Genomic DNA, 21,904 nt, shown 5'->3' with positions numbered 1-21,904 from the left:
CCACCAAAGACCTCCGCTAGTAGCCATCAAGGAGGCATCCTAGTTAAATACCTGAACCACCTCGACTGGCTCCTTTCAATGTGAAGGAGTAAACAGCTCTGCCCTGAGCACCTTCATCTTCATGCCAATCTAGACAAATGGCATCAAGGGGAGAGCTCCAAGGAAAAACGCACTGCTGGCCAAAAAGAACATAAAGGATTGTTGCCAAATAAACATCTTGATGATCCCTAGGACTCTTGGGAAAATATTCTGTGGAGTGATGAGACCAAAGTGAAACTTTTTGCAAGGTTTGAGTCCTGTTACATCTGACTACAGTGATTTCTAATTGACATAATCTTGGCCAAGTCATTGTTTATGCAACACTTTGGACTACAATCATGTGACTTAAAAATATAGAAATTGGCAAAAGCTCATTCCTCAAAACTAGCACCACTGATAAACAATAGGCTAGTGAGGCCGGTTTCTTGATCATTAACATGCAAATTGTCATGACCATTGATTATTGATCACTGATCAACAACAGTTGATCAATGGCCATGAGTACCATTCACAGAGAGTTGAGGAATGGCTGCAATCACAGCATTGTAAGATGGTGAAAGATGTACCCTTTGACCCCCTCCTCGATTCAGAGATGGTCTTTCCCTTTTCAAGTAAATGGCCTCTTTGACTCCCCGCTCAAACCAGCGTTCCTCCCTGTCCAAGATGTGTCACTATAAGAGTGTCCACTGGCCTTCAGGTGTAAATAGACTGCGGAGTCCTGGCCGGACGAGGTAGCTCTTCTGTGTTGTGCCATCCGTTCAGCCAGAGGCTGTTTGGTTTCCCTGATGTATATATTATGGCAATCCTCCTGGCACTTAACAGTGTACACTATATTACTCTGTTTGTGTCGGGGGACCCGATCCACGTGGATTTTTGGCGCAGCATATTTTGGGGTTTAAAAGCCGCAAAGATGCGGCGTTTAAAAAAAAAAAAAAAAAAAAAAAAAAAAAAAAGCATCTCAACTGTTCCGATACTCCAGACACATAAGGGATCACTACAGGTTTTTGCTTTTGCAGCAGTTGTCCTTCTCTCCTGAATGGGTTGGAGCTTTCTTTAAGCGCCTTCCCAGCTTTGATAAATGTCCAGCTGAGATAACCACATTTACTCAGGGCCTTCTTGATGTGATGTTCTTCTGTTTCCAGCCGTGCTGTCTGTGGAGATGGTGTTTGCTCTGTGTTGCATCCCGATGACACCAAGTTTGTGCTCCAATCAATAATGAGACCCAAACCTTAAATACTGATCCATATGCATAGGTATACAGTACACGTTAACTTTAAATGTCTCCTGATAGACTTACTGATGGAAATCTCACAGTCTCATTTTTCATATCTTCCCGAGTGAATTTGATGTGTTGGTCCACCGATTTACTGTGATCCGTGAATTGTGGTACGCCCTTAGATTTGATTTTCAAACCAGGTGTCATCCACAAACCTGAACCAATGACTTGGTGGTGTTCCAGGGTAGGATAGCAAAGCCCTCTTTTCCACTTCTTCCATGTACAAATTAGCCACAATGAGTGAAACTGGGGAACCCATGGCACACCCATGTTTCTGCCTGTAGCACTGACCTTTGTATGTGAAATATGTGGAATGAAGACACAGTTCCAAAAGCAAACACACTTGGTTGGTGCTGAGAGTGGTCCTGTTGCTGAGATTGGGGTCATCCTGTAACCTCTTACGAACAACCTCCACTACTTCAATGACTGAAACACAAGTGAAAAAAGTTTCTCCCACTGAAAACGTGATGTCCTGATGAACAGAAACAACTTTTTGTGATTTCCTTCGCTGGATGATTGAGCATGCATCAAGACATTCACCAGGCAAAGCTAGTAGGTGACAGGTTTGCCACAACTGAAAATCAAATGGTATTTTTTCTTGAAAAACTCATCCATACTGCAGGAGTAGCTGCAGGGGTTTGATGCTTTGATCAGGCAGCAAGGACAGAGAAAACCAGCTTCAAGTTTGCTAATAAATCTGTTATTAGCAAACCAAAATAATCTCATAAAGCTAACAGACCTGTGACTAACACTTCATTAACTAAATAAAGTCAAGGAGGGAGTTATGAGTTGTACTGTGTGTGTTGCAGAGTGTAATTGTGCCAACGGGAAGTGTGAGGATGGTCTGACAGGAAGTGGCAGGTGTGTGTGTTATAAAGGCTGGAAAGGAGCCTCCTGCTCTCTAGGTAAGACGTCTATACAAAGGAACAATTAAATTTTAACCACACATATTTTCTCTGACCTGTCATCACCTGAAACCTGTGTGTGTGTGTTATGTGTCTCAGAGATCAAAGATGACGCCTGTGGAGGTGTGTGTGACGAAAACGCCAAGTAAGTCAATGTGTCCTCAGTTGCTGTGTTTCATGATGGTAACAGCACAAGCACAAAAAACAACAAATATTATATTTACTGACCATAATATTCTTTTTGAACTCAGTGCTACCCAGTACAGTTAGGCTTAAATTTTAATTCTGCACACCTCATTAATAGTCAGGTTTTGATAACATGGTCCAAAAGGGGGTTAATATCCATTATAGGCATATTTGCAGATGCATATAGCCTTTAACCTGCCAGCTCTGCACTTTAAAGTCTGTGGGATGTCCAATTAAGCTCATGTGAGAGCACCACAGGTAACTGTCCAAACAGAGAATTCCCATCATAGTAACGGGAACGTGGATGAAGCTCTTTCTGCAGGCTCCATGTGAGAAAGCTGTGGGAAATTAGTGATAATATTATTATAATATTATTAGCTGCCTTTTCTCTGCTTGGGCCAGGCAAGTAAATGAATGTTGCTGGTTGATATTGGTGTTTAAGACACCTATATCAAACCAGCAACCATGCTAGGTTGTTGGTTTTAAGAAAATAAGGGTTTGTTCTGAGTTTAACTAATCAGCATTGAACCTTGGCAGTTTTTCAGAGCTACTCACTTTTTACTCTTTACTCTACATCAGCAGTCCCCAACCCCCGGGCCTCGGACCGGTAGCGGTCCGTGAGTCGTTTGGTACCGGGCCGCAAGAGTTGAGGCTCAGGTGTGAAATCAGGGTTTTTATCGGTTTTTAGCGTTATTTTGTTATCGTTTTTATCGTTAACTCGGTTTTCCTGGGTCTTTTCACGTGTGTTATGAATAATTCTTCTTTTTTCGGTACCAGTACAACCTCCATTTTATGACTGCAAAGCAATAGCTATGGGCAGAATAAAAGACAGACGTATCTTCCAGGTGTAAAACGTGAATCCAAATTGCAATTGCTGGAAAACAGCATTATTTTTCATGGGCACCAGGGGGTGATACCTGTGGCTGCCAAAAGACTTGCAGTACTGTAGAAATCTATGGGAAAACTGCCCTCTGATCCCTCTTCTGAAAACTCTCTCCAGGCAAGTTTATGGGCTAAGTAGTGGTTTCAGATGATGTTGAATGAAAAATTTCATTGATTTTGTAAAATCATTCTAAGCTTTTACAGAGTCACCTATTTAGTATTTTTAATGATGTTCTAAAACCAAATGAGCTAGTGTGAAGAGTACAAAACCGGAGAAATATGAGCTCACTTACCACTTTAAGGAGTTATGAGTCTGGCAGCAGCATTTTGTTTCTCTTGGAGGTGTGAAAGAGATGATTTGTCTAAGACGATAAAGAGGGCAATGCATTAATGTCGGCATGATGACACAAATGCATGAAAATATTTCCCCAGTTCAGCTGAGTTAGATCGAAGTTTGGAGTTGTTCCTTAAAAGAAAGAAATAGAAATGTGAAATACATTTTTCATGTGAGTCAAAGGATAAAATATTACATCAAGACTACAAACACAGACTCAGCAGATGAGCAAAAACAAACAAGAGTCTGACTGATTCTGGAGGACCGATAGTCATGCATAAGTCTTCTCACTTATCTGTGGTAAGCAGTCACATAAGGTGGACAGTGTATTCAAAGTCAACTGTTGAGGCTGTAAAGACATACACAGCTGAATGTCATCAGCATAGAAATGATAAGAGATGTCAGAAAAATATCAAATGATGCCATCTAACAAAGAAGAATGTAAAAAGAAAAACATAACGGACCCTGAGTTGAGCTAACAAATGAGTGGAGTGAAAGGGTAAGAATTCTGCAGTTTGCATAATTAGAATCGAAACTAAAAAAATCTAAATTAGTTAGTGAGTGTGTCATTTCAGTCAGATCAACCCCTTGTTGCAATATCTGGTTTCCAAATGCCAAGATCTCATCTCAAAGCTTCAAAACAGGACTTCACAAACCTGTGGGTGACATCAGTGTTTTATACGTTCTGTGGCAATAAAACAACCCCCCCACTTCCCATTATTTGTCAACCATGAAAGAGAGTTTTCCAGGAAAATCCTCATGTTTCTTCCAACTTTGTCTTATTGATTTCAACAATGACATACAAAGTTAGCAACAGCTAAGTCAATCTTGATTTCAGAACAGTGGTATGTCCATTATACCCTCCAACCCCCCAACCCGAATTCTCCCCCTACCAGGTCCACACTAGACAAAACACCGCAGAGAACCAGTCTCTGCCCACACACACACAAAAAACAAAAACAAAACAAAAAAACAACAACATCTCAGGACCCATACACATAACAAGCATAACCCCCAAAAAACAACAACAACCACAACCACCCCCCCCACCCCACAACCAACCAAACAAACAAACAAAAACAAACAAAGCAAAAACAGAGAAAACAAAAGCAGAGAAAGGACCAAACAAAACAAAAGGAAAAACAAATAGATAAGGTATAAATAAGATTCAAAAAAAGACAAAACAAAAAAACAAACAAAAAAAACCCCATTATAATGTAGCTTCGCTCAGTTCACTTCAGACTCAGGAAGTAAAGTAATGGTGTCCACCAGCAAGAGAAATGATTTCCAGATTTTGTTAAATTCCCTAATAGAACCTTTTAGAGAGAATCTAAGTTTTTCCAACTTTAAGTTAAAGAGTACATCTCTCACCCAATGATCATGAGTTGGGGGGTGGGGAAGCTTCCACTTCAACAGAATAAGCCTCCGGGCCAGTAAAGTGGTAAAGGCTAGGGCCTGTTTGAGGGGACCAGATAAGTTCAAGTCGGGAGGAATGCCAAAAATTGCGGAGAGTGGGTTAGGAAGGACAGTCTGGCCATATGCTTGGCTAAGTGTGTCGAATATATTCCTCCAAAATGCACTCAGTTTCGAACAAGACCAAAACATGTGGACATGGTTGGCAGGCGATAGTCCGCATCTGCTACAGGCATCACTGATGGTTGGATAGATTTTAGATAATTTTGCGTTTGTATAGTGTACTTTATAGACCACCTTGCACTCAATCAAAGTATGACGAGCACAAATTGAGGACGAGTGAATCAATTTCAAAGCACAATCCCACTGCTGTTCTGGCAGGGTTGTCTGAAGCTCTTCCTCCCATCTCAGCTTAATATGAGAAATGGATTTGGGGACCAAAGCATCTAGTATTTTATACAAGGCTGATATCAGTCTGTTTTGATGAGGGTTCGTCTGCAGGATATCCAGATTTGTTTCTGGAGGCCGATTGGGAAAGTGAGGGAACTGCGTTTTTACAAAATTTCTAGCCTGAAGATAACGAAAAAAGTTGGAATTAGGCAGGTTGTATTTAGACGATAGGTCAGCAAAAGATAGAAAGGTGTCCTGACTGTACAAGTCCTTAACAGTCCTAAGTCCGTTATCTTTCCAACTGCTAAAGGCCGCATCAGTGTTTGAAGGTACAAAATTAAAATTTTTTGATAAAGGCGTTAGCAAAGACGGTCCAAGTAGCCCGAAGTATTTTCTGAACTATTGCCAAATAGTTACCGTTTCCTTAGCTATTGGATTATCCCCAACAAAGGTTGGAGGAAAAAGGGAGTGGTGAGCTGAGTATTGATGATAATGAGTAACAGCTAGATGCAGTTTCCATTTGTACCCAGGCTGTTGCAAGGGGGTCGTTATGAACCCAATATAAAAGTTTTTGTATGTTAGCTGCCCAATAGTAGTGTCTAAAATTGGGCAGACCAAGACCACCGTCACTTTTAGTGGACTGAAGAATAGACTTGCGACTAGCTTGTTTCCCTCCCCATATGAAATGTGACAGAATCTTTTCTAACTTGTCAAAAAAATGCCTTGGTAAGAAGAATCGGGACATGTTGAAAAAGATACAAGAATTTTGGGAGGACACTCATCTTTATCAGGTTAACTCTCCCTGCCACTGACAATGGTAGAGAAGTCCAACAGTCACAATCTTTCCCAACATTTTCTAGTAGGGATAGAAAATTCTCCCTCATCATTTTATGTATAGAAGAGGAAATAAAAACCCCCAAATATCTAAATCCAGTTTCTGTCCACTTAAAAGGCACTATTGAGTGGGGAAGAGCTCTGGCCAGGGAATTGAGGGGTTGCAACTCGCTTTTTTGATAATTGACCTTATATCCTGACAGTGTACCATATTGGTCCAGTATGTCAAAAAGCACCGGGAATGAGTTTAGAGGATCAGAAATGTATAGGAGCAAGTCATCTGCATAAAGGGAGAGTTTGTGAGTCACACCGAACCTTGTAATGCCTTTAAATCTATCCTCTGAACGCAGCCATATTGCAAGAGGCTCGATAGCAATGGCGAATAGGAGGGGTGAGAGAGGGCACCCTTGCCAAGTGCCTGTGTTGTCTTCGTATAGCTTTGAATAATTACACAGCATCCACTTGTGTTTCGCGAGCGTCTGCTTCAAACATTTTTATTGTTTATTGTTTCATTCACAAGTCAGTCTTCTTTTATAGAGGCATTCATGAGCCCTCTCAAATACAGCGCCCCCTACTGGCAAAACCCCATTGGCACATGAACACCCACACATCACCACATCCCCCTTTCTCTGACAACATAGGTCCCACGAATCAACATATACACATATTTGTATTACAACAATATTTTTTTTTCTCTCAACACCATCAGAATATAAGATAAAAACAAATCCAGTCATAGCTTTACAGATTAAGCCTAACTGGGCTCTGACCTCCTCAATACAGGTTCTGAAACAACTGCACTTTTCTCCACATGCTCATGTCCATCCAGTGGTTTTAAACCAGACACTGTCTCTGCATGTGACACATTAACATTTTCATCTTCCTCACCATATTGTTCCTCCTGAAATGTCTCTTTAGTCTTCAGCAAGTTACGACGGTTCCTTCTGAACACATGACCTTCTTCAGTTCTTACGTCATATGATCTCGGACCTGCTTCCTGAAGAACAATGGCTTTCCTGCTCCATGCATTCTGATCTTGGATTCTCACTACATCATCCTTTGCAAGCAATCCAAGTGCTCTTGTTCCCTTGTCGTATTGCAGTTTTTGCTTCCATTTCAGATATTCTTGCTTTTTTATAATTTCTTCACTCTGCTTGCTTTCTGCATAGCAGGGCAAAGTTGTGTGTAGCTTACGATTCATCAGCAATTCTGCAGGGGATAAACCACAGTCAAGAGGAGCAGTCCTGTAGCTCAGCATAGCTAAATAAGGATCTGATCGACTGTCTGTAGCCTTCTTCAGAAGCTGCTTGATGATATGCACTCCTTTTTCAGCCTTGCCATTTGCCTGTGGATGTTGAGGACTTGATGTGACATGTTTAAAGCCGTATTCTCTTGCGAAATTCTGCCATTCTTTGCAATTATAGCAAGGACCATTGTCACTAATGACAGTTTCAGGTATTCCGTGCCTGGAAAAGATAGACTTCACATGTGTGATCACATTATTAGCAGTTGTACTTGTAAGCAGAGCAATCTCAGGAAAGTTAGAGTAATAATCTATCACCAACAGATAGTCTTTCCCATTAAAATGAAATAAATCTGTTCCGACTTTCCTCCAAGGCGCTGTAAGAAGTTCAGGAATCATCATGGGTTCTCTTGCCTGTCTGCTCTGAAACTTGTTACATGTTTCACACTTTCCGACCATGGTCTCAATGTCTTTATTAATGCCAGGCCAGTACACAGTGTCTCTAGCTCTCCTTTTACACTTTTCTATTCCCAGATGTCCCTCATGTATTCTTTGAAGTATCAGCTGTCTCAGACTATGTGGTATCACAATCCTATTGCCTCTCAACAGCAGTCCATCTACCACATTGAGCGCCGATCTAACATGATAATACTTTGAACAAGACCCTTTGGGCCAGTCTCCTTGGATATTTTCCATCACCGTTTGCAGCTCCCTGTCTGCAGCTGTCTCCTCGCATATTTGTTTTATCTTTGCGTCAGACACTGGCAGAGACTCCACTATCATATTAACATGATCGTCTACTTCTTTCTCAGTGGAGCTTGCGTGACACACCTCTGATGCTCGCGACAGTGCATCCGCTAAAGCTAAATGCTTTCCTGGTGTGTATATCAAGTCAAAGCTGTACCTTTGCAGTTTCATCATGAGACGTTGAATCCTCGGCGACATCTCGTTCAGATGTTTCTTAATGATTGACACCAAAGGACGATGATCTGTCTCAACTGTAAAGGTAGGAAGACCATAAACATAACAGTGAAAAATATCAAGTCCATATGCCAGTCCGAGACATTCTTTCTCAATCTGAGCATATCTAGCTTCAGACTTAGTCATGGATCTAGAAGCATAAGCAACTGGTTTCCAACTCCCCTCTTCAGCTTGAAGTAAAACAGCTCCAAGCCCATCCTTTGAGGCATCTGTTGAGATTTTCAGACTCTTAGTTGGATCATAATATGCAAGCACTGGGCGCGTTGTCAGTGTGGTTTTTAAATCATTCCATTCTTGTTCATGCCTCGCTGACCATTTAAATTCTATGGAATCACGAAGTAACTCCCTTAGTGCTGATGTTCTCACTGACAAGTTAGGTATGAATTTTCCTACAAAGTTTATCATTCCCATCACTCTGAGCACACCTCTCTTATCTGTCGGGCGTGGCATTGTTGCGATGGCTTTTACTTTTCTTTCATCTGGCTCAATACCTCCAGCAGAGAATTTGTCTCCCAGAAATGTTATTTCCTTCACACCAAAATGACACTTGTCACGATTTAGCTTTAATCCATTCTCCCTCATCCGCTGCAGCACCTTCACCAGTCTTTCATTATGTTCTTGTAGGGTGGAGCCCCATATAACCACATCATCAACATAACAGCAAACACCTTGTAAACCCTCTAACATGTTGTCCATGGCACGATGAAAAATCTCAGATGCTGAGATTATGCCAAATGGCATTCTGAGGAATCTATACCTGCCAAAAGGTGTATTGAAAGTACAGTATTTTGAACTTTTCTCGTCCAGCTTTATTTGCCAAAAACCCTGTGCTGCATCTAGCTTTGAAAAGTATTTGGCGCCTGCCATTTCACTTGCAATCTCTTCACGCTTTGGTATCTGGTAGTGCTCACGTTTTATGGCTTGATTTAAATCGCCAGGGTCCATGCATATTCTCAAATCATTGTTTTTATTCCTTTTATCCACACACACCATTGAGTTTACCCACGCAGTCGGTTCTTCCACTTTTGTAATGACCTGCAACTGTAACATCCTGTTAAGTTCTTTCTTTAAACGGTCCTTCAGTGGAGCGGGGACTCTACGTGGTGCATGGATCACTGGCTTTGCATCCTCTTTCAGCTGGATACTGTATTTGCATGGTAGACATCCCAAACCTTTGAAGATATCCTCATAATGCTGTACAATGGAGTCAACTGCTCCTCGCTGTCCACTTTCTGTTTCTGGACAGCTGATGTGATACACTCTTTCTACTAGGTTCAATCTTTTGGATGTCACGCCACCCAGCAGTGATTCACGACCTTCTGGAACAACATTAAACAATACATCATAATCTTTATGTTTTATTGTCACTTTAAGCCTGCATTGACCACTGCTCTCAATATACTTTCCATTGTAGTCTTTTAGAGGTACTCTTTTCTTTATTATTTTGGGCTTTGGTTTCATGGCATGGATCTCTGTCATGCTGATTAGGTTCGCCTGCGCACCTGTATCAATCCTTAGTGCCACCAAAGCTCCTTGTATTGGGAGTGAAACAATCCACGTGTCTTCATAATCTGAGCATCGCTCACTATCCTCTGCTTCGTTATGCTCACTTTTTACATCCTCAAGTGACACTATGCCCACAAAGAAAGTCTCGCTTAAGTCAGTCTCTTCAACTACATGCACTGATTTGGGTTTGGGTTTCGACAGACATTGTTTGGCAAAATGATTTTTTCCATCGCATTTCAAACATCTTTTGCCATAAGCTGGACACTGTCTAGGTTCATGTCTGCTACCACATCGCTTACAGGAGTACACTGTATCATCATTGCTGGGCTTCTGCGACATATTCTTCCTCATTTTCTTTTTAACCACAGCTATTCTTGCACTATCAGGTACTGCAGCGACGCTCGTCTCATTAAATGTCTTTGCATGCTGCAGGGCTAACTCACTCGCATGACACAGTCTTTCTGCTTCATCCAGAGTTAACTTGGAATCTCTGAGCAGCCGTTCTCTAGTCCGTTTATCATGGATCCCATACACAATTTGATCACGAACCATAGAATCTTTCAGCTCTCCAAAATCACATGACTGTGCCTTCAGCTTCAAATCAGTCACAAAGCAATCAAAAGTCTCTTCTGGTTGCTGCATCCGAGATCGGAAAACATACCTTTCATATACTGTGTTCTTCTGTGGTGAACAGTGTGCATCAAACTTTTCAATCACTCTGTCATACTTATTCCTGTCACCAACTTCCTCAAACTCAAACGTGTTGAAGACTTCAATGGCTTGAGGACCAGCTACCGTGAGCAGCAATGCAATCTTCCTGGCATCGGGTTTAGAGTCCAGTCCCATGGCAGCCATGTACAGCTCAAACTGCTGCTTAAAACACCGCCAGTTGCCGTCCACATTCCCCACCAGTTTCAGTCCTTCCGGAGGCTTCAAACTTTCCATCTCAAACAGAACTTTGAGCTATTTATCGCTTCCGCTCTCCCACTTTTACTCCTGGTACCATGTGTTGTCTTCGTATAGCTTTGAATAATTACACAGCATCCACTTGTGTTTCGCGAGCGTCTGCTTCAAACATTTTTATTGTTTATTGTTTCATTCACAAGTCAGTCTTCTTTTATAGAGGCATTCATGAGCCCTCTCAAATACAGCGCCCCCTACTGGCAAAACCCCATTGGCACATGAACACCCACACATCACCACAGTGCCCCTTTCAAGTGGAAAAGGCAAAGACAAGTTGTTGTTAGTACGAATACAGGTGGATGGTGAGGAATATAGTAGCTTAACCCAGAGAATAAAGTCAGCCCCTAAGCCAAACCTATCCATCACCTCATAGAGGAAGCTCCACTCGACGCGGTCGAAAGCTTTCTCCGCGTCAAGAGATACCACAACCTCCGGAATTGAGTTGCACGATGTATGGATAATATTCAAGAGGCGTCTTGAATTGTCATATGAGTGCCTGCCGGCCATAAATCCCGCCTGGTCAGAGGCGGAAAATCCTCATGTTTCAACCAGGAAATGTTCCCTCATGAACATACTACTGAGTGAATTAGTACATGAACATACTACTCAAGAACATACTACTGAGTCGATCAGATGCTGTTATATTTGTGTGGGTTTTTATTTGCAGCTTTTGAGTTTTAGAGCTTTGATCGGTATTGGTTGAAGTTTGCGTTCCTGTTTGATTTCGTTATTACTCCGTAGTTATTTTAAGCATCAGTTCCTATTCTAGTTCTTAGCTTAGTTATGATTTGAGTCTTTGGTGCTTCGCTGTCTGTTATTAAGTTAGTTAGTCCACTGTTTACAAGTTTTTTCAATTACTTTTATTTTCATCTCCTTCCCCTCCTGTTTCTGATCCGCATTTAGTCCCTAAGGTATATATATTCTGCATAGTCCAGTGTTTAACTTTGACTTTGCCAGATTGTTCACTAATGCTCCCTGTTGTGCTGCTTATGTTTCTCCTGTTTTCCAAGATCTCAGTGTTTAGTTAGATTTCTGCTTTGTGGTTTTGGTTCCCATTTTGCAGGCTTTGTTTATTTCTGGACTGTGCATCAGCCAGTAAATGCGTTTTTAATTTTTGTTTAACTTTGTCCTGCATTAGGGTCCCTTCTGCGCCCACATCCTGACAGATGTATCGCAGCGTATTTTGGAAGCAGCTCTCTGTTCTCCGTCACTAAAAATATGCGCCACGTCTGTACAGATGGAACTTTCTGCTGCCAGTGTGATTTTTGTTTTTTGTTTCTTAATCTGGGTGAGATCGCCGACACATACCTGTGTGCATTCCTGACTTTAGGATCAACAGTGAGAATCGAAGGTAGAAGGAATAAGAAAGAGTTTATTGTTTGCAGTCAGGGAGTGGAGGTGGATGGAGGTGGAGGAGGATTACAGCAGGGGAGGGTTGAGGGAAGCTGGTGGGTGGGGAACTAGTGCTGAGTGGAGATGAAGGCAGGGGGTGAGATCATGTCTGGTTTGGCTGGCAGGCGCATGAGATGGGTAGCAGATTAGTTCGACTATCAGAATCAACACAAGAGTCAAATGCACAGAGTTCATGATGGTGAAGAACTTTCATCAAGCACCGGCTGAAATAACAACCTGGTGATGAGTGATGAAGAACCAGGCTTGATATGCTGCAGAGTTGATGAGCAGGTGTGCAGTGTGCTGATCAGCAATCAGGGCTCCGGGGGAGTGAGAGGAGGGCCGGGCTGCCAGACACATGAGGAATGCACCTGAGGCACTCTGTGACCTTGACACAAAAACAGGCAGGCCAAGCTGCAGTCCACAAAAGCTCTGTTATGGAAGCAGTGAAAAGAACTGCTCCTGACCCAAAGCAGCACCTCTTTTTTTTCAAAAATGCTGGAGGTTTTCTCATTGCTGCCAGTGAAGATGAAATTACATTTATTGATGATTTCACTGCTGACTGAAGTAGCTGGATGAAGGCAGAGATTTACCGGAGCTTCCTGTTTGCCAAATGCAGCAGGGGATACAGGAGGGCAAAGGATGGTCTAAATCTGTAATTTGATACAGGCAGTGGTCCCAAACGTTTTTTGCGCCACGGACCGGTTTATGTCCGACAAAATTTTCACAGACCGGCCTTTAAGGTGTTGGAGATAAATACAACAAAATAAAACCAGTACCGTTACCAAAAAGAAGATTTATCCGTAAAGAAAGACCCAGGGAAACAGAGTTTACGATAAAAACGATTTAAAAAAAAATAATGATAAAAACTGATAAAAACCCTGAAAACCACAAGTTATACACCTGAGCTTCAACTCTCGCAGCCTGGTACCAAACGACTCACAGACCAGTGGCCTGTGGGTTTGGGACCAGTGGTTTTAAGGCACCATGTAGAAGTCCCTTAAACATGCATTCTTTCTAATGGCCAGGAGGGGGCGACCCCCTGAATGAAGGGGGTCACCCATAGAGACCATAAATCTCTATCGGCGTATCGGGCCCTTGGTTTATCAGTCGAATACATCCGTCATTGGTGATATCTGATTTTAAAATAATAAGATGTCATGCTTCAGAACTGGACAAGATAAAATCAGAAAGGCTCTGCTTGAAGGGCTGCATAAACATACACGGATCAGGCATAAGATAATGACCACCTTGCAGATAATTTTTTAGCATTAAAATACACAGACACTTCATTATTGGATTGCCCTAAATGTTAAAAACGTGTTTAAAAAAATCTGTAGAGATGTGCTTTTATTATATGATGGATGGGTTTTTGTAAGTTTGTTTGATGGGGCTAGTCTGTGAGATTGAGTCTATAGTGTTTTCATCGTGTGTTCATAGTAATGAAAGGACATGTGGTCCGTTGTAACAGTAGCTCACTGAGTGTTTTTAATCCTTTTTTGACAACAGTGGAGCACCACGGCAGTGAGATATGTGTTAGGCTAGAAATTCAATTCTGTGCTGGTAATAGGATCAATGATGCGAAGAAAACTACAGAATATAAACAGTAATGCAGGGCGCTGTTCACAAATATGATTTGTAATGATAGAAATTATTAGTCACAGCTCTCAGCTTCAGTAAAAATGTGAAACACATATTGAGCCGTTTGTTTTTCTGCTGCAGCTGCATAACAGGGCCACAGGGAACAGCTGCCGTCTGCGTGTGCACGGCTGGATATGAAGGAAACGGAACCTACTGCAAAGGCAAACACACACACACACACACACACAGCGTCATTAAACCTGTCTTTTAGTGTGATTACGCTCTCCTCATCTTTCTCTTTCTGTCTCTCAGAGCTGGATTTGTGCAGCCGGTCTAACGGCGGATGCTCAGAGTTTGCCGTTTGTACCAAAGTGGCAGCGGGAATGAGGACCTGTACCTGTAAACAGGGGTACACTGGAGATGGGGTCATCTGCCTCGGTATGTGGTCCTAAACCCTAACCTGGACCTCTATAAATCCACCAAGACCAAGAGGTTTTGTAGATCAAAGTTCTTAGACATTATTGGAAATGCTGAAGTCGCCTTCAAGTAATGATTTCAGACAGAAGAAGAATCAATAAAGGTCCTAAACTTTTTTCCTCTGTTTTTTGGCCAATGTCAGTACTGGCTAGTAGTGAAGGTTTTATCCGTATATGTTTTTAAAAAGGAAAATCTGTGGGTAGTACAGACACTTACAGTTAAAAATACTCCCAGTAAAACAGAATTGAAAAACACAAGTATATAATGGACAATAGATTTAACTATTTCATGTAATTGCCTTTGCACACATGATGCAATACAAGCATAGGCAAGGTCTAAGTTGTTACAGTTTTCCTATACGATTACACTATTTATTTATTTCAAACAACGATGACAAAATCAACCACCAGAACAAAGAAAATCTCAGTAAATTCATCACATGTCAATCCATGTTCTCAAACACTGACTCCAGGAAAAATACAGCACGGCTAAAAACTGCATCAGTAAACAGCTGTATCACAGTCCTGGGTTCTTGCCAAGTTATTTTTGTGGCTTCTTTCATTCACATTTTCCTGTTATGTTTCCATGACTCTCATTTTCACTTCCTGTTAAGTGTTGTTATTTCCTTTTCCTCGGATGTAGCATTAATGATATTTTGACAGCCTGTGTTTGTCTTGTCAGCTCTCCCTCTTCTGCCGTGCTTTCAAACCTTTGCTGTTTAGTCCGTTTAAATTGAACCCGGGTTCATTTTCACACCTGGTTTTGATCGTTGCTGCAGAGGTAAACACAGTAATGGCAGGTACAGGGGCTCCTCTCTGTAGAGAGTCTCATTATCTGACATGAGACCCTCTATGGTGGTGTCTGCAAACTTCACAAAGGTATTTGAACAGTGAATGACACTACAGTCATGTGAGAGCTGGGCTGAGCACACAGTGGCTGATGTACAGTCCCTTATTCTCATCACCTGAGGCCTACCGGTGAGAAAGTCCTTGATTCAGGAGCACATCGAAGTGGACAACACCATGTTGTGAAGCTTCAGTGGTAGTTTATCCAGGATTACCATATTAAAGGCAGCTGAAGTCAACGATGCTATTCGTTGACTTCAGCTGCAGGTGACGCCAGGCTGTGTGCTATTGAGACTGTATCCTCTGTGCATTGGTTCCCTGTATAGGTGAACTGATGGCTCTCAATACCAGCAGGGATGATGTCCTTGAAGTGCTGCATATACTGAGGTCAGTGCAACAGTGCAGTAATCACATTGCAGGTGGCAGCTGACTTTTTAGACACAGAGGCAATAATGAAAGATTTGGGGCAGACAGCAACCTGATGTGACAGGTTGAAACTGTCTGAAACCCCCCCGGAGAAACTACAGATTGGTCAGCAAATTTCACACTTCACAGTCTGATCTGACACCCTGTCCGGTCTTGCAGCCTTGCTGGTGTTGGTTTTCCTCAGTGTAGAGCTCACCTGAAGAGGCAATTACTGCTCCTCTAGCTCAGAAAGGTAGATCGTCTCTCTGCTGCCAGTTTTCTGTTTCAAAGCGTGAACAAAAATGGTTCAGGGTGTCAGGGCGACACCTTCCATACATGCGGACATAGTACATTGATTACTCATGTTTAGTACACCGTGTTGGGTCTGCACCTCAGCAGGCCCGCTACTTCAGAAAGCAAGAAAGAACAGTGATCGATCGATTTTCACCTGCTATAGCAAGGGGAACAACAGCACTCTGTCCTCGGTCTCAAACGACTCCGACCCCAACCCCCGCTTGCAGCCTTTTTATTCTGTGACACACAGTTTACACAAACACCCATTGTAAAACCCCCTTATGGTCACAAAAGGTTAAAACACTGCGTCTGTGTGTTTATGCATGTGTGAGCGTGTGTGTGTGTGTGTGTGTGTGTGTGTGTGTGTGTGGGGGGGGGGGGGGGGGGTGACTTCCTGCTGACAAATCAAATCAAATCAAAATTTATTTATATAGCACATTTTTAAAGACCAAAGTACACCAAAGTGCTTTCCAGTAAAATCATGATACAGATAAAAATCACAATATAAAATATAAATTACAGATATAAATAAAATATAAAATAATTACATAATCTAAATGCAAAGCCAGATGTAAATTACCCTAATTTGCCTTGAATGCCAGGTTAAACAAATACGTTTTTAAACGTGATTTAAAAGACTGAATGGAATCTGATGCGCGAATATGAAGAGGAAGAGTATTCCATAACCTGGGTGAAGCAACGGCAAAGGCACAGTCTCCTCTGGTCTTCAGCCGAGACCTAGGTTGCACTAAGAGCAGTTGGCCCAATGATCTTAGTGCTCTCTGAGGGCTATACAGACAGAGGAGATCAGCTAGGTAGTCAGGTGCCATATTGTTTAGAATTTTGTAAGTAAACAAAATTTTAAAATCAATTCGGTATTTAATAGGAAGCCAGTTTAAATTTGCCAGAACAGGGGTGATAGAATCGTACTTTCTAGTGCCGGTCAAGAGACGTGCTGCGGCATTTTGGACCAGCTGCAAACGCTGAAGAAGAGAAGATTGTAGGCCCAAGTAGAGAGAATTACAATAATCCAGTCTTGAAGCGATGAAGGCATGAATGAGTTTCTCCAGATCTTTGTGTGGTATGTAAGGTTTAGCCTTAGAAATTAGGCGTAGTTGGTGAAAGCTGGTTTTTACCACAGTAGAGACCTGTTTATCTAGTTTGAAGGAACTATCCATGAAAACTCCAAGATTCCTAACAGCATCAGTAAGGTGGTTAGCAACAGGCCCGAATGTGCCAGTCAGTTGTCCCAGAGGCATATTTCTATCAAAAACAATAATTTCTGTCTTCTTTTCATTTAAAGTAAGAAAGTTACGTGATAACCAGTCTTTGACATCGCTCAGACAATCAAACAGAGGATGTAGTGAAGATGAAACATCCCCAGTCAGGTGGAGGTAGATTTGAATATCATCAGCATAGCAGTGAAAAAAGACATTATGTTTTTCAAAAATGGAGCCCAAGGGCAGCATATACAGAGAAAACAACACAGGACCCAATACCGAGCCCTGGGGCACACCACAGCGAAAACGGGCAGAAGAAGAAGAATATTTTCCCATCATGACAGAGAACGACCTCTCAGAGAAATATGATTTAAACCAAGATAGAACATTTCCTTTAAGGCCTACTACTTGTTCCAATCTTGCCAAAAGGATATCATGGTCAACCGTATCAAAGGCTGAAGTCAAATCCAATAGAACTAAGACCGCAGAGCGCCCAGAGTCGGCGATTAGAAGAAGGTCATTGAAGACTCTTAGTAGGGCAGTTTCGGTGCTGTGACGCGGTCTAAATCCAGACTGGAATTTATCACTTATACCGTTTCTCTCTAAGTGGGTCTGTAGTTGTTGAAGCACTATTTTCTCTAAAACTTTTGACATGAAGGGGAGTTTAGAAATCGGCCTGTAATTTGCTAGAGTGTTACGATCAAGGCTACTTTTCTTGATAACAGGTTGCATGACTGCATGTTTAAAGACAGTTGGAACATAGCCAGATGACAGTGATGAGTTCATTAAAAATAAGATACAGGTCCCGATTGTATTCAATGCATCTTTAATGATACGAGAAGGAATAATGTCATGCAGAAAATTTGAGCTTCTCAGGTTATTAATTATTTCCTTTAAAGTCGAGAATGACACAGGTTCAAACTGTTGAAAAACCGTTGAACATTCAGAAACTGGGGCTTGATTTACTACCGGAGAATGTGGGGCCCTTAACACTGAGATTTTATCTATAAAATAATTTAGAAATTTTTCGCAGAGGGCCAGGGAGGCACCCATCGAAACATCAGAGCAGGGATTAACCACTGAGTTAAAGATTTTGAACAGAACTCGAGGATTGTGACTATTAGTCGCAATAATGTTTGACAAAAAAGAAGTTTTTGCCATTTTGGCAGCCTTCTGAAATTTAGACCGGCTCATATGCAGGATGTCAAGGTACACCTGAAGTTGATCTTTTTTCCATCTCCTCTCAGCTCAACGACATTCACGTCTAAGAGCGAGGGTGGATTCATTTAGCCAAAGTTGGCGAGAGGTTTTACGGCGTTTAGTCTTTACTGGAGCCACAGTGTCCAAAATAGAAGAACATGTAGAAATAAAAGAGTTGACTACGCCATCAACCGAGAGAGGTGCATTACTGATGTCATCATAACAGAAAGACTTAGCAAAGGCCGCAGAGAAAAGGGCAACAGCCTCAGAATTAATCAGACGCGATAGGTTCAGTGGACCCTCAGAGTTCAGTTCCATATTGCATAACTGAACATCAAACATAACTGGGAAATGGTCCGAAATCCCAGCATCATTAATGTCCGTGATGCAAATATCCAGTCCATACGACAATACCAAGTCCAGCATATGCCCTTTAGTGTGGGTTGATTTTCTCACCCACTGAGTGATATTAAAAGAGTCAATAAGAGCAAGAAAGTCCTTAGCCAATAGGTCCTCCTCACAGCATATATGAATGTTAAAATCACCACAAATAAGAACACGATCATAATTTAAAAAGATAAATCCTAAAAGATCAGCAAATTCACGGATAAAATCCTTGTTGCGCTTCGGAGGTCGATACACCACTGCACAGAAGATCCGGGGGGAACCGGACAGCTCCAGTAGTTGTACTTCGAAGCTGGAATGCGAGGCAGGAGGCAGAGAATTTATAAGATAACATATAATAACAGAATAATCTCACATTATGTATTTTTTGAGTGGAAGGTTTTATATGATTTTTTTGATCCAGTGGAAAACAGTTCACCTGTATTCCCTGCTATTTTTTGTACCTTGTACCTGACCGATGAAGTGAAAACAAAAAAACTATGTTTTCAAATCATCGGTCCTCATTCAGCATGTATTTTGCATATCTCAGAAAAAAGCAAGGTGATGTAATAAATGTTTGTGTCCATCCTTTGGTTTCTTCGCAGAGATTGATGGCTGTCTGATCAACAATGGAGGCTGCCACAAGAATGCGGAGTGCATCAGAGCAGGACCCAACATTGTAAGACATCACTGTTCTGCATTAAAACATCAGACCCCAGTAACACTGAGCTAACTTTGTACCTGAGGCCCTTAATAAACCTCTCTTAATTATTTCTTTGCCATTTTTATACTTATATAGCTTTTTCTTAACAGACTGACAGTGACAAAATAATAAATACATGGCACAAAACTAATATTTTTTCCATAAATTAGTAAAAAGTTTTAAATTTTATAATTCTGTATTATTTGTCCATTGTTTTTGAATGTTATTTTTAGTGTCCTGAATTCTATCAGTTATATTTTTGTGCTTTTATTGTTAATATTAATCCATTTAATTAATTGAATTAATTAATTTAGTTAATTCATTTGGCATATGAAGTTACTAAAAAGCAGAATAATCTAGATTCATAGTGAAGTTAAAATTAATTGATAAGAAACAACATGAAAGAAGTCATACAAGATCCAACAATCACTTTTTTTTTTACAAACAAAAAATAACTGAAAAGCTAACAACCAAAATGATAGAACAATAAAAATTATTAAAATTCATGTCCCACACTGCCTCTGTTCAAGATTTTAATTTTAAGCTTTTAATAATACAAGATGGATTACAAAGAATGAACACATGTCAGCCTGTTATAAGAAAACAATAGAGGAAGGACCCCGGGAACCAGCTGCCCAGATGGCCATTGGTTTCTGGCTTCTGCCTTAAACCAATATTGGCAAGGTCAATGAACCGAAACAGAAAACAAGACTGCAGGTAACTCCCAACTCGGCTAATAGTTGATAGAGAAGACTGAAACAAGCAGAAAAACAAGTGGAGTGAATGAGAGAGTGAGACGGAGAGAGCCCATCACCGTGCTCTGCTTTCTCTGGCTTTAAACAAGTGCAGGTGATCCTCCAGCAGCCAATCAGCAGTGGAGATGAGTCAGAGTGCAGGTGAAACAAATGAGGATAAATAATCAAGCGGAAAGAAAGACATTTAACTACAAACACACAATGTAGGTATTGAATTAAAAGACTCTAATTAAGGGGTACTAGCACTTATATTCTGTCATGTATATACAGGTGGACGTGCATATTAAACCTGACCAAGTGGCAAATTCCGCTAAACCACAGGTTTTGTTTTAAAGATAAATGCAGCCAGTGTGTTGGTTTTGGACTCTGGCTGTGTTGGTTCTTTTGAGCCAGAAGTGACTTTATTTGGATGTAAGGATTGATTTGATTCAAGTACAACACACAGATACAGATATTTCTAATAAGGGCCAATAACAGACTAATAAAGTACCAGAATTTAACTTAGAGCAAGGCTTAATGCTAGTGTGATGATTTCCTGACAGCAATTGGCCACAGTTCTTGTCAATTAAAGTAGCCACACCCATAAGAGCATTTAGTTTAGCATTTTAAAATGAGTCGCTTTTGGAGGCAGCCTCAAGTGGCCATTACAGGAACTGCATATCCACTTAGGTCCATGTGATGTCGAGGAGATAAGATATCCTTAATATGTTACTTGCGACATACAGAATATCATTTTCTCATTTTTTTGTAGTAAAAACTTTTACATAGTAAAACCTGCAGAAAAAAGTGAACAAAAAGCAGCAGTTTTATTGATGGGAGAATCTTCTGTAGACATAAACTCACAAAAAACAACCTAAAATCTTGAACATGAAAACTAGGAACCAAACACTGGGAAACTAGAAACATAGAGAGACTTACAATACGACGGTGGTATAATACGACAAAGGGCAAAGGAAAACACAGGGCTTAAATACACAAGGGAGTAACGAGGAAATGGGAAACACAGCTGGGACTAATTAGACATAATGATACAAAGGGAAGCAAAACTAGATATGCTGCACACAGGACCAGGATTATCAAAATAAAACAGGAAGCACAGGACAGGTGCAGGCAATGACTTCCAGTGTTGGGTAAGTTACTTTAAATTAGTAACTTAGTTACATTATTAGTTACTTCTATCAAAAGTAACTCAGTTACTTCAAGTTACTCGTTACTTTCAGAGTAACGAGTTACTAGCGAAAGTAACTTTGGTTTTACTCAAAATTCTCTTGTTAATGTGTTGCTTCCGTAACTGGATACCCAGCAAGAGTACCAGTCTTCTAGCTTGCTTACTTGCCACAAGTGCACTGTGCCACCTACCAATAGAAAGGAAAAAATAATGTGCATATTTCCACAAGAGAAATCCCACGCCTGGACTGTCGTTGACTGCCGCCATGATTCTAGCCTACGTCACAGCGTCATGTGCGCTTTTTACATCCAACACGAAAACTGCAGTTGTGGTGCTTTCGATTGTACTCGGAAACTTGGAAATTCTGCCTACCGAATAGGAAGATGTAGGTAATACCTGTTATGGAAATGTTAAAAATAACCTGCAACACACCCAGTGAGTTTGATTTGAAGTGGGTTTAATAAACGCATTGCAATGTGGAGAGAGCATCCTAGTGAAACACCAGGACCATCTCTGAATTGTGGCCAC

At 41.2% G+C, this 21,904-nt stretch overlaps 1 protein-coding gene across 2 annotated transcripts in view; it reads left to right on the top strand.

The window, feature by feature from the left end:
• The window catches only part of stab1 (stabilin 1), a 182,097-nt gene that overhangs the window by 58,077 nt on the left and 102,116 nt on the right, over window positions 1-21,904 (top strand). For both annotated transcript variants that reach the window (XM_080891129.1, XM_080891128.1), the window contains 5 exons: window positions 2,125-2,220; window positions 2,320-2,365; window positions 14,067-14,146; window positions 14,238-14,363; window positions 19,356-19,429. In XM_080891129.1, coding sequence (XP_080747255.1) covers window positions 2,125-2,220; window positions 2,320-2,365; window positions 14,067-14,146; window positions 14,238-14,363; window positions 19,356-19,429 — 422 coding nt within the window. The remainder of the gene's footprint in view (window positions 1-2,124; window positions 2,221-2,319; window positions 2,366-14,066; window positions 14,147-14,237; window positions 14,364-19,355; window positions 19,430-21,904) is intronic.

The sequence above is a fragment of the Rhamphochromis sp. 'chilingali' genome (assembly GCF_963969265.1).
Source record: "Rhamphochromis sp. 'chilingali' genome assembly, chromosome: 9".
NCBI lineage: Eukaryota > Metazoa > Chordata > Actinopteri > Cichliformes > Cichlidae > Rhamphochromis > Rhamphochromis sp. 'chilingali'.
Note: the sequence above shows the minus strand (reverse complement) of the source record. Positions and strands in the feature narration are given on the sequence as shown.